Source organism: Myotis myotis, unplaced genomic scaffold (assembly GCF_014108235.1).
Source record: "Myotis myotis isolate mMyoMyo1 unplaced genomic scaffold, mMyoMyo1.p scaffold_m19_p_2, whole genome shotgun sequence".
Taxonomy (NCBI): domain Eukaryota; kingdom Metazoa; phylum Chordata; class Mammalia; order Chiroptera; family Vespertilionidae; genus Myotis; species Myotis myotis.
The window spans coordinates 136,383,263-136,400,387 of record NW_023416324.1 but is presented as its reverse complement, the minus strand read 5'-3'; the positions used below and the strand labels follow the sequence as shown (position 1 = coordinate 136,400,387).

The 17,125-nt window shown below is 39.8% G+C and overlaps 1 protein-coding gene across 1 annotated transcript in view; it reads right to left on the bottom strand.

Annotated features, from left to right (window-relative positions):
* Positions 1-2,599: 2,599 nt before the first annotated feature.
* The window catches only part of IMPG2 (interphotoreceptor matrix proteoglycan 2), a 91,398-nt gene continuing 76,872 nt past the window's right edge, over positions 2,600-17,125 (bottom strand). The window contains exons 12-19 of the mRNA XM_036348896.1: positions 16,519-16,822; positions 14,241-15,535; positions 12,465-12,684; positions 8,326-8,536; positions 7,047-7,235; positions 5,037-5,238; positions 4,513-4,592; positions 2,600-2,705 (exon numbers count right to left, since the gene is read on the bottom strand). Coding sequence (XP_036204789.1) covers positions 2,693-2,705; positions 4,513-4,592; positions 5,037-5,238; positions 7,047-7,235; positions 8,326-8,536; positions 12,465-12,684; positions 14,241-15,535; positions 16,519-16,822 — 2,514 coding nt within the window. The 3' untranslated portion in view covers positions 2,600-2,692. The remainder of the gene's footprint in view (positions 2,706-4,512; positions 4,593-5,036; positions 5,239-7,046; positions 7,236-8,325; positions 8,537-12,464; positions 12,685-14,240; positions 15,536-16,518; positions 16,823-17,125) is intronic.

The following is a 17,125-nucleotide window of genomic DNA, read 5'->3' as shown; positions in this document are numbered from 1 at the left end:
AGCATACACGGACTGAAATAACGAATATTATACAGACTCCCGACAGCAGACCAGAGGAGCGCAAGAATCAAGTCAATGATTGGAAATGCGAGGAAGCAAAAAACACCCAACCGGAAAAGCAAAATGAAAAAAGAATCCAAAAATGCAAGGATAGTGTAAGGAGCCTCTGGGACAGCTTCAAGCGTACCAACATCAGAATTATAGGGGTGCCAGAAGATGAGAGAGAGCAAGATATTGAAAACCTATTTGAAGAAATAATGACAGAAAACTTCCCCTACCTGGTGAAAGAAATGGACTTACAGGTCCAAGAAGCGCGGAGAACCCCAAACAAAAGGAATCCAAAGAGGACCACACCAAGACACATCATAATTAAAATGCCAAGAGCAAAAGATAAAGAGAGAATCTTAAAAACAGCAAGAGAAAGAAACTCAGTTACCTACAAGGGAATACCCATACGACTGTCAGCTGATTTCTCAACAGAAACTTTGCAGGCCAGAAGGGAATGGCAAGAAATATTCAAAGTGATGAATGCCAAGAACCTACAACCAAGGTTACTTTATCCAGCAAAGCTATCATTCAGAATTGAAGGTCAGATAAAGAGCTTCACAGATAAGGAAAAGTTAAAGGAGTTCATCACCACCAAACCAGGATTATATGAAATGCTGAAAGGTATCCTTTAAGAAGAGGAAGAGGAAGAAAAAGGTAAAGATACAAATTATGAACAACAAATATGCATCTATCAACAAGTGAATCTAAGAATCAAGTGAATAAATAATCTGATGAACAGAATGAACTGGTGATTATAATAGAATCAGGGACATAGAAAGGGAATGGACTGACCATTCTTGGGGGGGAAAGGGGTGTGGGAGATGCGGGAAGAGACTGGACAAAAATCGTGCACCTATGGATGAGGACAGTGGGTGGGGAGTGAGCGCGGAGGGTGGGGTGGGAACTGGGAGGAGGGGAGTTATGGGGGGGGAAAAAAGAGGAACAAATGTAATAATCTGAACAATAAAGATTTAAATTAAAAAAAAAGAAATTCAAAAAGAAATCAAAATGTTCCAGACTGTTTTTGGCAAACATGGATACATTGTAACATAAAATACCTGTATCAATAATAACTTATGTGCAGATGCAATTTAATATTAATAGTGATGATTATTTGACCCTCTCCTCTCCTTGTCTAAAGCGACCTGTTCAAAAACATGCTAGAGAGAAAGTGGGCAACTACTAATTCAGGTAAAATTTATACAATATGTGGACTTTTCCTACCTTTAAAATAAAAAAGATATTTAATTGCAACAAGTCCTGTCATGTTTTGTGTAAGCAGGAATTCATTTAGACATGAGTTGCTACACACAAAAATAAGTAATCAAAATGAGCTAACCTGTCCTGTGAGATAGTTAAGTGCTGTCTCCCAAATTAAAATACCAGAAACTGATAGGAGATTAAAGATGGCAGTGGAGTGAGTGAAAGCTCACAGACACACTCCCAGAACCAAACTGGAATAAAATACCAGAAACTGGAGAAGATCCAGGATTTGGCTGGGACATTTTAAGATGTCAGAGAACCCATGAGTTCTGATTCATCCACCCATCAATTAGCAAAGCATATATTCTCAGCGCTGTGGCCTTGACCCAACCCTGATTCCCTCCCTGTCCACAATTCATCTTTAGTCTAAGGCAGTGGTTCTCAACCTTCCTAATGCAGCGACCCTTTAATACAGTTCCTCATGTTGTGGTGACCCCCAACCATAAAATTATTTTCGTTGCTACTTCATAACTGTAATGTTGCTACTGTTATGAATCGTAATGTAAATATCTGATATGCAGGATGTATTTTCATTGTTACAAATTGAACATAATTAAAGCATAGTGATTAATCACAAAAGCAATATGTAATTATATATGTGTTTTCCGATGGTCTTAGGCGACCCCTGTGAAAAGGTCATTCAACCCCCAAAGGAGTCACCACCCACAGGTTGGCAACCCATACAGGTTGAGAACCGCTGGTCTAAAGGAACCCTCTAAACTTTACACATATGTATTGTATTTGGCAGCTGAAAAAAAAGAAAGGATACTGAGATACTTAACACAACAATAATGTGATCTTGATTAATACGCTCAGGAAATTCAAACTCTGGCAGAATAAAGTACAAGCCTCACTCTATATTACAGCAAAAAGGTTGCTTTTTCTTCAGCAGTTCAACTCCCCCACAACACTTTATATTTTATTTAGACAAATGTCTGACTATAAACTATATTGAAACTACTTCAAAGGCTTCTCCTTCCATCTGACAATAACAAGCGTGCTACCAAATATTTGTTACAGAGCCTGCCTCCTCCTGGACAGTCTCACCCTCCCTTCCTCCCGGTCTCCTGAGCCACAATGATAGGCAGCACTGCTCTGCCAACGCACACCCCGGCCCCGCTGCTCTCTTCCAGATGCCCTCCAGGCCCACACAGTTTGGAATTTCTCTAAATGCAGCTTACATATAAAAATTGTCACATTTCTTACTCTATTGTAAAATTTTAAACTGGGGGGGAAAAAATTTGTGCCCAAATTGAATGTTTTTTTAATAAAATACTCTTCTTCCAACAGAGTTCAAAATGCAGGTTAATTTTATGATACAGGTAACAAGCGATCTCTCTCTTCTCTGGGCTTCTAATCAGGTCCACGATCAGAGTTTTGATTAAAACTCTTCCCTGCCATGAAAAAAAAAACAACCACAATTAATTGAAAAAGCAAGAATGTGCATAGAAATGCATTTTTGCTGTAACACATTGCCAAGCTCTGTTCCTAAATTCACCAATACTTTGTATTTTCTTTCTTTGCAGGAAAATTATCCTGTACTTTGCTGTGTTTTTTTTTTTTTTTTAAATCTTCTCCACAAAGACCATGTAATGCTTTTACTAAATCCTAAATCAAGTCCATTAACATTTTCTTGGACTACTGGTAGGTAAAAATGCTGAGATTAAGTGAAACTGAAAATGTTGTATGGGCTATGTACCTCATATTTTTTCAATGTCATCTTCTCCATGAACATCCCTCTTTTGATAGAAGTGTCTGTGTGAACTTCCTTTTGTTTCACTATGACCTTTTTTAAATCTTCTGTTACATGGATTTTTATATGTTAATGCCAGACAGTTTACCAGCAGAAATTTAAACAATGTAGTCAGTCTGTCTCCCCTTAATTAGGCTTTCCTGAATCCTTTCTTCCGGTGTCTTAGCCTAGATAAGACGCATTTTTAATTCAGGAAACACATTCAGGCAGGTGGCTGTAGGGGGGTTATGAGAAGTCTTAGGGAAGACAAAAACGTCAGTCATGTTCTTTCTGTTAGATTCCACTGGAATGGAGCCATGGGTCATCTGCTGGCTGGAGATGCCAGGATGAGTGGGTATCTTAGCTTAAAAGGCAGATCCTGGTAATATTGTTCTAACAGGGTTCAGCAAGGTTGGCGGCACCTTCCAGGGGTCAAGGCAGGTGCTCAGAGATTTTTAAAGGAATTCTCCATCATGCACATGCAATTAGAAAAGTATCTTCCTCAATTTCCTTAAGCGTCAATGTGTCCCTTCCTATCAGAGAGGAATCATGAGTGAGGGGCTGCCTATCAGAGAAAAGGGATTTGGAGCAAAGGGACAGAGGCGCCAGTGAAGACATGGGTGTCATCCTGACCCTTTGTGGATTTCTTCTATAAACTTGGATGAATTGCTCTGGTTTCTCTCTTTTCAAAGCCACGTGAAGACACCTGGCCTGGGGAAACCCAACCATGAGGAAGCATCTTTGTGAGGGCAGCATTAGGAGCAAAAATAAAAGCCAAATTATAATTTCACCCACTACACTCAGTTAATGTCCATAATGGTCTCTTTATAAGATGATTTATTTTAGTAAGCTAAGTCTGGTTATGGATCCTGGGGAACAGAAGGAAAAAAACTACAGATACTTGCCCAAAACACATGCTGAGAAAAGCAAATGGAAAGATAGAATGAAATGTAAGATAAACTTGGTAGAGGCAAGAGATACACTTTAATGAGGTTTGTATAATTGAAAGCATAGTGAAAAGTATCTACAGAGATACTTAAGTGTAAGGATTTATGGCTTCTCAAATGCTTTTCAGAGAAACTGTCTATGAAAAGTATTTTAGAGCATTAACCCTTGGGTGATATCTATGGTAATAAGAGAAAATATGACAGCCCAGGAAGCTCTAGGCCAGAACACATAGTGTCTGTTTTAGATTTTCTCTGCCATTTGCTGTCACTATGATCGTGAGTAAGTCCCTTCAGCTCTCCACGGCTTCTTTTCCTCGTTTATAAAACGTAAATAAAGAAACATTCAACCTACAAAGCCATCGTGAGAAATAAATGAGGTCATCTGTGTGGGAATGTATTAACTCTAAAGAACTCAACAAACATTGGTTATCGCATGAACAGGAACTACGCGTTCCCACTGGAGGCGCTACTCTAAGGCTAACGGTTAAGAGCCTGAGCAGGGGCGCTGTTGTGAATGCTTACATTTGATGTTCTCTCACAAAAGCTGCAAACTCAGGATCATTGGCATACAGTTCCAAAATTCTCATTCTTTCTTGAATTTCCTTTTTGAAAAGAAAAATAGGCCATACATCGCATTAGAAAAGCTTAAATCATCTTTTAAAAGGAGTCCTAATTTTTATAAGGAAATGTGGCTGTCTGGGCTATCCAGGGAAGAACTATAGGAAAGAATGGCCTTTTCAGAGAATGGAAGGTTTGGATAGTACACGAACTGCTCAGAATAACTCCGGCATATTTCTAAGGAAGTGGGGAGGAGGAAGAGAGCAATTGTTAATAATGGAGAAAGAAACCACTGGGTGGAGAAGAAGGTACAGCTCAGATTCATATACCCTCTGCATCCTACATCAACTGGGGGATATCATGAAGTAGAAACTAATCGGGAAATACTTCTCATCTTTTCTTGAAGCTCGTGCGCGCGCGCACACACACACACACACACACACACACACCAGAAGCAGCAGAGCAACAACAGAAAAGCAGTTTCCTACCTCTCTGGAAAGCCCACTGTTCTCATATATTTGTCTGACTTCTTCTCTGCTCAGACCACCAATCACCTCACCTCGTGCAGCACTCTGGAAGGGACCCTGAGGATAGGGTCCCCTGTACTGTTCCATTCCCGCCCCATGCCTTTCATACATGGGGTTGTACTTTACGGCATCTTCAATGGATGAAAGGCTGGCAGGCTGTCTGCTGGAGCCACAAAAAGAAAAGTAGGATTCATTCAGATTCAGATGTATAACCACGTGGAAGGCTATTTACCTGTAGTAAGATTTCTCTTGGGGAAGAAAAGGAGGTGAACTGATACAAATCAGGAGAGGTGACTGTGAAAAATACCCAGATCAATCTCAGAAATTATTTATCAGGTGTTGTCATTATTATCTCCTCAACTACATGGCAAGTGCCCCAGGGAATTGTTCCATGTCTCATTCATCTTTACTTGCCCCACAGGGACTGACACTCAATAAATGCTGATGGGGAACCAAGCCTGCCAATAGATAGTATTTCATGGAATGCATACGGCACCATCATTCCCAGAGTAGACAAATAAAAAATCAATGTGTAGCACACAGAAAATCTGATAAAAATATAAATATGGGAGTATTGGGCCTCAGGTTCAATTCAGGTCTACAAATATTTACTGAGCATTGATTATGTGCCTAAGACAGTTCTAGATAGTAATGATAAAGAATTGATTGGAATGAGATTACAGTCTAATGAAAAGTCAGACTCAATAAAAAGCATAAGAACAGTGATGGAAGTATGTCCTGGGCACTCTAAGAACCTAGGAGAGGTGCCTCCTTAGCAAGCTGAGGGTGAGGGAAGGTAACCTAGACCTAAACCAGTAACTCTTATAGACTATGGAAGCACAAAAGCAAAGTACAACCACTGATTATTATCACACTAGAGGCCCAGTGCACGAAATTCATGCATGAGTAGGGTCCCTAGTGACTGCTGGCTGCCAACTGGGGCCTCCCTTTCCCTGGCCACCTGCCGCCAACTGGGGGGAGCTGCCACAGGCGGTTGGCTGGACAGCCCCACCCCCTTGTCAAACTCCCGGTTGAACTCCAGGTTGAGGGGACAATTTGCATATTAGACTTTTATTATATAGGACAGTGATGGCGAACCTATGACACGCGTGTCAGAGGTGACACACGAACTCATTTTTTTGGTTGATTTTTCTTTGTTAAATGGCATTTAAACATATAAAATAAATATCAAAAATATAAGTCTTTGTTTTACTATGGTTGCAAATATCAAAAAATTTCTATATGTGACACGGCACCAGAGTTAAGTTAGGGTTTTTCAAAATGCTGACACGCCAAGCTCAAAAGGTTCACCATCACTGATATAGGATAACAACCCAAAGGGTCCTTGGATTGCTAGTCTAACAAGTAAAACAGATTATATTTTCTCCATTAATGAAGCTACATTTTACTAAAAGAAAATCAGATGTCATTTCTTGTCAGATTCTTATCTAGATTTAGAACCTAATGAGCAAAGGGTAACAAACTAATTGATCTGATCTTCATACAGGGATCTTACCTTATCGCCATCACCCTTCCAGCCTCTCCCCAATCATGAAACAGGCATTTGGCCATGCTCAATGAGGCCATTCCTTTAGTGTTCCTTGAGATTCACTCATGCCTTCCTAACTTTGCTCATGCTCATTCAATTAGCTAGAAAGTGTCCCACCCACCCACCATAGATAGCTACTCTTCTGTCCAGCTAAATACCACAACTATCTTTCAACTTCTAAGACTCTCTCCCCCAGGCAAAACTAACTCGTGCCTCATCCAGATCCCTTCACATCTTACTCATACTGCAGCTTCTGTTTATTTCCAATTTGACACCCTTCGAGGACAGAGCCCATGTTTTCATTCAACTTTATAGCTTTCTCCCTTGCACCCCAGATCCTTATTCGATATTTGGCACATAGTCAGTACTAAATGAATGAATAAGCGGGACATTTTCTTTCACCCAAGAGCAGTTTTATTTACCTAAAGGGCCTCTCTCTTTCTCTCTGAGCATTCTGAGCTTGAAGAGTCTTGATGAGGAAGATGACAACAGCAGAAGAGACGAGGAGAAGTCCAACCACGGCGGCGATGGTGATGCCTATCACCAAGGGCTCAGACACAAACTCCTCACAGTGCTCCCCTCGGTACCACCAGTTCTCACCCACCCGGCACCTGTAATGAGAAGTGACTGAGTCTCAAAGTGGAATCACTTTGCTGAAAGTAACAATGAACAGCAGAAGCTTCAGTGGGACCTGGGAAAGGTAAAGAAATAAATACTGGCCACAGGAAGCTTCAGTAAAGAGGTAAATGTGCAGGTTCAATGATCATACAAGTTAAGTCCCTCCATACCCCAAGGCCACAGACCTGTGCAAAAATGTCTTTAAATCCCATAGCAGCAAGGAAATCACTGCTTTTCCATAATACTAATTTCTCTGGATATCAAGGGACTACCTTTCCCCTTATTTTGCTAGCTAAACATTACACTTTTCCACATAGAAGAATCTGAATCATTTCTACCTATTTCCTCTGTTGGTGGCATTATGCCAACATTTGACCATTTTCACATCCACAAATTGTCCTCTCATTTATTCTCAGCACTCACTCCTTTTACACCATGTGACTGTGGTGTGTGGTGGGAGGTTGATTTGCTCTACTTTGTTTTAGGGGAATGGGCAGGAAAGGACAGTCAGGGTACCTGTATCTGCTCATCTACGGCATTTTCATCGTTCTACTTTTAAAAAATGGATCTCAGGTACTGAAATAAAATATATTTGTCATGACTTCAAAGACTTTAAATATTTGCTTTTATTTTTCTCTGAATACTTGGTAGGACCAAGAGCAGCCCAGAGCCATTCAAAACAGAATCCAAATAGAATAAAACTCCTTTGTTTTCACTTTCAGTTACAGTATTACATGTTGCTCTTACGCCGAAACCTAATTTAAGTGCCAATTGCCTTACCATCCCCTCTAAGAACCACAACACAGACCCCAACTACTCCCAGGACTCTCAGTGGGACACTAGACAATGTCTTTCTCACAGCTCCCTAAGAGCATAAAATAAAATAACCATTTGAACTATAATTCAGGCATTTTAACTCAACTCAGTCTTCACATGAACACTAAATAGTACCAATCTATTGTTTAGATATAACTTCTATAACAAATACTGCTGAGATTATCCTAAAATCATAGGTGTAGACCCTTTTTCTTCAGAGGAAGTATCTACAACCTCATGAAGTCAAAATTCCTAGCTACGCCATACCTACAAATGGCCCCATGTCCAGGCATAATGTCACATTTCCCATCATTGAAGCAGAAGTCAGGCTGAAGGTCACAGAGACTCTGACAAGGCAGTTCTTCCACACTCAGGTACCCAGGGTAGCATCTGCACTCTGCTTCTCCACTCCAGGGATTGACCAAACACTCGGAAAACTCATTGCATGCCTGAAACTTGCAAGGGTTGGCTTCATCACCTAAAACATTAAACAAACCAGAAAAAAAATACTAGAAAAGGCAAAACACAGGAGTTGGAGTACATGAAGCTCCTCCACTAAGTCTCACTGTCCAAAGTACCATGGGGATGACCCCTTTCCTGAAGCATTAAACTACACCATCACCACCAAAACCACAAAAATTTTCAGATTCATCCTAAGAATCTTTCCTAAACCCTTCAGAGGTATCATGGCCCAGAAACACCTTAGTTTTAGATTTCTATCTTTCAAAACTATGAGAGAATAAATCTCTGTTTTTGTAAGCCATCCTGTTTGTGTTCTTTTGTTACAGCAGCCCTAGGAAACTCATACGGGGGACCACTGATGAGATGCTCATATAACAAGGAAAGCATACAACAGTGCTGTTAGATGGGCAGTTTCTACAAGGGGCCCATGCAGCAGGGTTCCATTGTGTATTTCCTGTCCTCACAGTCTTATTCTAGTATACATATTGTGACTTTGTACCCAGAAAACAACATAATCCTGGCCTAGCAGTGTGTTTAGAGAAGGGGAAGGATAATATTGCATGGCTTCCTATGTTGATGGAAGTTCAAGAGTTTTTGTGCAAAGAAGTTAGACAAGAAACACGTCAATCTTATCTCTAGCCAATCTTGAGATAAAATAATATTTTAATCTGAAGACCTTTAACTAAAAATATACAGGTAGTAGGGAAATTCTATTTTAAAATTCTAAAATACTGTGATCATTCCATGGGTATATGTGTGAATGTCTGGTGGAAGGGAAATAGGAAGAGGGAAAAAATAAATGTTGCTTCCTTTTGCCCTAGACCAAGAAGAGAGAGTAAGACTAATATTTTAATCATGTAAATAAAAGACTGTAGCTTTACAGTCTTTTTCCAGTCCTCTGTGTAGGTTAAAGGTGGATGCCCAGAATACATGGCGCTCTGTTTAAGACCTTAATGACTTTAGGGGAAAACAAAGATAGACCTGGAGCTTAATTTGGGATAAGAGACAAGGATCTAAATTATAAAATGAATTATGTCTAGTTTACCAGGGACAGGCTAAGAGAGGAATTGATGGGTCTAGAAAAATGATAATGAAGAAACTATGGAAAAGGTGTAGAAAGACAGCCAGAATAGCATGGTAGCTGGCTTGGTCCAAAAAGTTGGCCAATAAGAAATGACTTTGAAAGGGTTGCTAAGGAAGTTTAGGATATTTTATGCCCAACAATATTTTAAACCACCTGTAGTGGTATGATAAAGCCTTCTCTGTCACCCTCATAGCAAAGGAAATATCTGATAGAATCAACTACCTTGTAGAGGTGCCTTGGAAAAGTCAAAAATGGGACTGTGATCTGTATTGGGTTTTCATAAAGAACAACCACAAGGATTGGAAATTCAGCAGAAGGAACTCAGAGCTGGAGGTGATTAAGAGATATTTCATCCCTGTTCATTCCTAGAGATATTGGGGGTGGGAGGGACATGGATGCAGGTTTTACACTACACTTGGAAGGGGCTGATGCCAGTTCATTTGAATATTAAAGAAAAAGGTGACCCTATAAACCTGAATGACTCAGCATGCAGCTCACATGTGAGTTACATAAAATATTGATGTAAATGCACTTACTGATTGGGTCCTTCTCTTTTTTTAAAAAGTGGGTTGACTTTTGCAAAAAGTTTTATGAATTATATCTGCTTGCATGCATTTGTATGGCTAGTCAAATGCAAAATATGTTATTATTTTAATACTTAGACTATCCCCATAAAATACATAGGCCAGGTAATATTATCTCCATTTTAAATTTTTTTTAAGTTTTCGATTAGAGCTGACATACAATATTATATTAGTTTCCTGTGTATAACATAGTGATTAGACATTTATATAACTTATTAAGTAATCACCCCAAACATTATCCCCATTTAATATATGAGGGACTAAAGCTCAGAGATAATATAGATCATCTAGGGTCACACAAATGATAAATGGCAGAGCAGAGGCAAAAAATCAGGCCTTCCAGCCCTGGCCAGTTTTCTCAGTGGAACATTGGCCCGCGCATCAAAGGGTCGCAGGTTCAATTCCTGGTCAAGGGCATGTTACAGGTCAATTACAGCCCCAGTCGAGGAGGCAGCCAGTTGATGTGTCTCTCTCACATCGATGTTTTCTCTCCCTCTATTTGTTTCTCTCTCTCTCTCTCTCTTTCTCCCTCTCTCTCTCTCTTTCTCTCTCTCTCAAGATTAATGGAAAAAATATTCTCAGGTGAGGATTTAAAAACAAAAGAACAAATAAAGAAATCAGGCCTTCCAAATTATAATTACTTGCTTTTTCCACTACACCACATGGCAAAGACTGCACAACTGGCCTTAGAGAACTCAAATGGCAAGAGATTTAAATATTGGAGGATTAGCCGAATCATTTTCCTCACTTTCAGTGAATAAGGATTTCAAAGGAAAGAATGTGACTTTCTCAGTTAAAAAATAGAGTTCACTTTCAAACCAGTTTGAGAGTAAAAGTCACTGGAGAAATACGAACTCAGGTATTCCCCCTGACTCGTACCTAAAACCACTGTCCTCTGGTGGGTGGAAGATGAAAAAGAACAAAGTCTGAGGATTCAACAGTATTCACTGCATCCAAATCTTCCAAATAAAAACAATGGTTCATTTCATTCGTTCGCAGTATTTTTTAGTACCTTTTATATGCAAGACACTATGGTTAATAAAACAGATAAAATATCATTCCTTGTCGATAGCTCAACTGAGGATAATGCCCATTAAGCAACAATGTGCATAAATTAGCATTATTACAAAAGTTATAAGCTCTATAGCAGGAAAAGAACGTGATGTTACAAGAAAAACTAACAGAAGAGACCCAATCTAGATTATGGGTGATTCAGTGAAAGTCTTGAGGAGGAGACATTTGAACTGAAGCATAAAGGGTGAGCAGAAGTCAGCCAAGAGGGGAAAGAGTTCCAAGCAAAGGAGACAGTATGTGCAAAGGCTTTAAGGCAAGAAAAGTTGTTTGAATCTGAGGAACTAAAAACCAGCAAGTTTGACTTGGTAAGCAAAGAAGTTAGTTTCATTAGATGATATCGGGGAAGAAGGTAGGGTCCAGGCCTTGTAGCTACTGAGCCAGGCAGTCATTGAAGTAAAGTAATCTGATTGATGTTTTTAGAAGGAGCACCCTGGCTGCTATCTGAAAAATGGAGAAGGGAAGGAAACAAGAGAGGTAGTGGGGAAACTAGTTCAAATAAGAGGTGACAATGGTTTGGCCTAGAGTAGTGGCAATGGTGGTAATAGAAACTGAGGTATCAGAACGACTTCCCAGGTTTCTGGCTTAAGTAGCTGAGTGGACACAGCTTCCATTTATCAAGATGGTGAAGTTGAGTGGAATGGATATAGCTGAAATGCGGAGAGATACAGAAAACAAGATCTCACTCTTACTTATCTTAAATTTGATATACGTAGAATACATCCAACTTAAGGTCAACAAGTACATAGTTAGATACTGATTCTGGAGCTCAGAAGACAAGTCTAATCTGTATATAAAAATGTGGAGAGAAATTTTATCTCTATTAGACTTATAATAATGGAAATGGATAAAACAACTTGGGAAAATTATATAGAAGGAAGGGAGTCCAAATCTACCTGCTTGGCAAATAGAGATGTAGCAAAAACAGATCCAGTGGAAAGGTAAAAGAGAGAGCCAGATAGAGTAGAAAAGGAAACAGGAGGTAAATAAGTAAAGATAACATATGTGGACCACCCTTTTGAAAAGAGAATGATACTGATATCCTTGGAAGAGATATACTAATTATCAAGATGGGGAAAATTTGCCTGACATGATACTCTTTTACCTACAAGTGTTGAATTCACCTTGACTCGGTGTGGAAGAAAATACATAAGAATAATTACTGGATTCCACTAAGAAATCAGCAGAGTAATCAATATCATCACCTGATTCCACGTCAAGGGAGTATTTATCAATAGCCAAGTTCATGGTTTGGTAGGCAGTGGTGCAAAAGTCTTCCAGAATCATGTATACAGCATTGTTGACATTAGGAGGGACAGACTTGGAGAACTTCATTCTGCTATTCACCACAATACTGCCATTTCTGAAGTTCAAGATTTCTAAATTCTGGAACCCTGTGAGATTTGACTGGAGATAGGGAACCAGCTGCAACACATGAAAAATGATCAGTTTACTGACAATATTTTGCATTTTGCTCAACATGTACAAAAAAAATTAAACAAGGATGAACCCTTCCCCCTTTCCAAACTGCATGCTATTTGCATTATTTAAACTGCTCATTAACAAAGTATCAATTGTAACTACCAATCTATACTTCTCAATCCCTTCACCTTTTTCACCTAGTTCCCCCCCCCCCCCCGCCCCCCAACCCCCGGCAACCATCAGTATGCTCTCTGTATCTATGAGTGTGTTTCTATTCTGTTTGCTCATTGATTTTGTTCTTTAGATTCCACATATAAGTGAAATCATATAGTATTTGTCTTTCTCTGACTTATTTCACTTAGCATAATCCCCTCAAGGTCCACCCAGGCTGTTGCAAATGGTAATAGTCATGGAGATGTAAAGTACAGCATAGGAAATCTATATACATAAAAGCCTAAGTGACCATTACAACCAGATGACCAGACGACTGGCTGGGAGCTATGATGCACACTGACCACCAGGAGGCAGATGTGCAATGCAGGAGCTTCCCCCTGGTGGTCAGTGTGCTCCCACAGCCCACCTCCCATGACCAGCCAACCTCCCACAGTCCCTTTCCCCGGCCAGCCAGCCTTGATCAGGACTGGGCAAGATGGCCTCGATGGGCCCCGATCGCCAGCCAGGCCTAGGGACCCCGCCCATGCATGAATTCATGCACTGGATATATATATATATATATGGCTAATATGCAAAATGTCCCCTCGGGAGTTCAACCGGGAGACCAGGAGTTTGATCACTCACTATGACATGAGCTGACAACCAGGAGGCAGTGCAGAACGAAGAGAGGCCCTGTCTGGCAGTCAGAAGGAAGGCCCCAGCCAGCAACCTGAAGGCCCCAATGGGCCCTGATCACTGACCAGGCTTAGGGACCTTACCCATGCAGGAATTTTGTGCACTGGGCCTCTAGTATAGTCAATAATATTGTAATAAATATGTACGGTTCCAGTTGCATACTGAAAATATTAGGGGCAACACTTTGTAAAGTATATAATTATCTAGCCACTATGCTGTACACTTGAAACTAATATAAAATAATATGAATATAAACTGTAAATGAAAAAAATTTAAGGAAAAAGAGTGTCAATTTTGCATTATTTTAGAGTCATGAGATTTTAATAGTACTATTTTGGAACCGCATAGAACTCACAGACAGTTTTAGATACCAGAGAGTTTATTTTCTCTGTTACTAAAGTATCCCAACAGTGAAGGTGTTATAGGTACCCACAAAACATTGGTCTCACAATAAACTGTGAAAAAAAATCTTAAACTTGTTTCAGTCCCAGAATTCATGAATACAATATTCAGTATCTAAGCTATTACATCACCCTCATGCCACATTCATATCCACCTGTCTTATTACTTTCCTAACACTCTAGGCCATGACATTATTTGTAGTTGATAAAAAAAACAAAATGAGTGTCTACAGCAGACCACACTCTCCTTGGCTCAGATCTTATGTGTTGACTACTCACTAATGCCCATGGTTCACTTTTTATGCTTACCAACTCTAAGAATCTTTGCTCCAGGGCTTTATATTCCAAAGAGTTTTTATTAAACAGATCTTCTGAAAACATCATGTTAGTCACTCGAAGGCTGAAGAAAACCAGCAATGCTCCTGTGGTCTGGGTATGATTTGAGTCACCTCTTTTTGTGGGGTGAGCCACAATAGCCATCTCTGTAGAGTGAACATTTGTAGAGATTTCCACATAACTACCAACCCTGCCATTTTCTTCTGGGATTAGCTCAGGCTGATAGTAATCTGTGCCTATCCGGTCCAGTTCTAATGAAATATCCTGTACACCCATAATTACTTCATCCTCCAGCAGGGTGGAGCTTGTGGTTGGAGGCAATTCGGTAGACTGTGTCATGGAAGCTTTCAACCAGAGCTTGTCAGTACTCTCCGGTGCACTTGCCAATGTGTCTCCAGACAATTTTCCTAGGGAAGAAGTTTTTTCCCAAACTACATCTGATTCTGGCGATATGGTCCACAAAGATTGCATATCTGGCTTCAGTGTTGAAATCTTGCTATCAAACTGTTTACGATTGGATGGCTCTGTAGTTTGTTCCATATCCTCCTTTAGAAATGGTTCTACTTGATCTGGTTTACCAGTAGAATCAAAGATTGCTATAGATGTCAGTAGAGGAGGTGCATTGGTAACTGAGTAATAATCAATGTCAGGTACCTCTGATGTGTGCTTGGAGAGAATTAGAGGTGCAGACTGAGTTGTGGTCTCTGCAAAGAAGGGCACAGTAGGTCCCTCAAGGGGCTCTTCCTCTGAAAAGTGTGTGGATCTATCAATATGCCCATATTTTGAGTGCTCAATACTTCGGTCTGTGGAATCTATTTTGTCACCTACAACTAGTTTCTCATCCACACTCTCAAATGGCAAAAGTGAATCCTCATCTTCCAGCCATGATTTGGTCAGTGGTTCAATGCTCTTCTCTAATGAAGTGTCGCTCCATGGCCAAGTAATCCCACTCACCTTTTCCCCAGACCCTGAGCCTAAGCCATTCTCAAATATGACCTCTTTTTCCATGGATGTGTCTGGCATCAAAGTGCTCACTTCTAATTGGCCGTTAACTTTGGAGGCCGAAGGGTCTAAGCCAGGAGGTGTAGACCCTTCCTGAGCAAGGGGATCTAATATGACAGAGGAGACCAGATACGGTGAGGATGTCAAAGACACCACAGAATCTTCCTTAGGTGGTATTGTTTCTTCTGGTACAGAATGAGTTAATGTACTTAAGGGCAAAGGATCACCTGAAAAAGAATCTTCTGACCCTTCGACTTTGGTTAATCCTAAAAATAAAGTTTTCCATTAATTAATCTACAGTGTTACTAAAATATATTCCCAGTCCTCCTAATAAAACCAGCTTCCTGTTTCTTTCCATTAGATTAGTAAGGATAGTTGCTGACTTTTACTAGTACTTTGCTAGATCCAGCAAACAACAAGACAATATGATTATGTTTTTGTGGTGTGGTACAATCACTCATGAATATACCTTCCTTGAGAACAAGATATAGGCTATTGAAATAATTCATCTTTAAACACTTGATTTTCTTTTTTTTTACTCCATGAAAATAAAAAGAACTGCTGATAACCATGTTGACAATAAACACTGAATCTAGTGAAAACTTAGGGAAAGAATTCCCTAGGAAATTGTGTTTATCTTTAAATTTCTATTTCCTTGTTATGTTTATTCTCCATCATCTTTCAGGTTCACTTAATGTTCAAAATCCTGGACTCATTGTTTACAACTTTGTTCATCTTCCTCTTTCTCAAGTATACTCCATGCATGAGTCACATTGATTTCTCCTTTCCTTCACAACATTTAAATCATCTACTTGATTTTCATTCCTTAATCTCTGCTATAACTTCCTTAGTTCAGGTTCTCCCTCCCAAATGAAGTCTAATGCAAGCTAAAAATCTCTATACCTGGCCCCTACACTTAATCCTATTAAAAGCTACTGGGATAATCTTCTCTGATGCTCTTTGTTTACCACTCCAATATTTAAATAAGTAAAGTAGTTATCTAATAGTAATTTAATTATATATTTTAATGGGACTTTCAAAATATCTATTAATTGATCCCTACCCCAGCCTACCAAGTTCATTTCCAGTCCAAACAATTAAACCTGATTGTTCCCTTTCTCACACAATTTTCCCAAGACATTTCCTCCTAACCTACTTTCCTATTAACCCCAGTCTCTTCCTCTCCTCAAAACCCTTGTCATTTACACAATAAAGTAAAGAAATATGAACAGGAAGTAGAATTTCTTACCCTCTTCTAATAAGTAAGATCCAGAAGTCCTTTCCTCAGAAGCCACAGGCAAGCCAGTCGGCAGCACTGCTGGGGTGACAGAATGAAGAGTCAAGCTGCTAACCTCTAAAACCGCTGGGGAAGAATGGAGGCCCACCTTCGTGGGAAAGTCTAGTTTGGGTGTAGACACTAAATCACCCAAAGGTCTTTCCGACCAGAGTTCCCTGCCAGTGGCTGAGGGAGAACCAGAGCTGAAATCAAGTAGTGAAGTACTGCTGGTGGTGGAGTCATCAGCTGAGGGCCATGCAGCTTGACGGGTATTATCCTAAGGGGGAGAAAAAGGCTAAATCATATCATAGATAAAAAGAAACACATAAAAGTGATTTTAAATACCACCTATCTATCTAAATTCCCAGGTTTTCTAGGGGTAAGAAGGCAATGTAATATTGGGGGGAGGGGAGACAAACAGATCTGTAATCAAATCCCAATTCACCACTTACTAGTTGCAAAATCTAGAGAAAAACCATGTATCTCTTGAATCTCACCTGGAAAGTAGGGATAGATAAGATAACATATTTAAAAGATTCCAAACAAAGTGAGTTTGTGGAAGAAAATATTATTTTTCTTG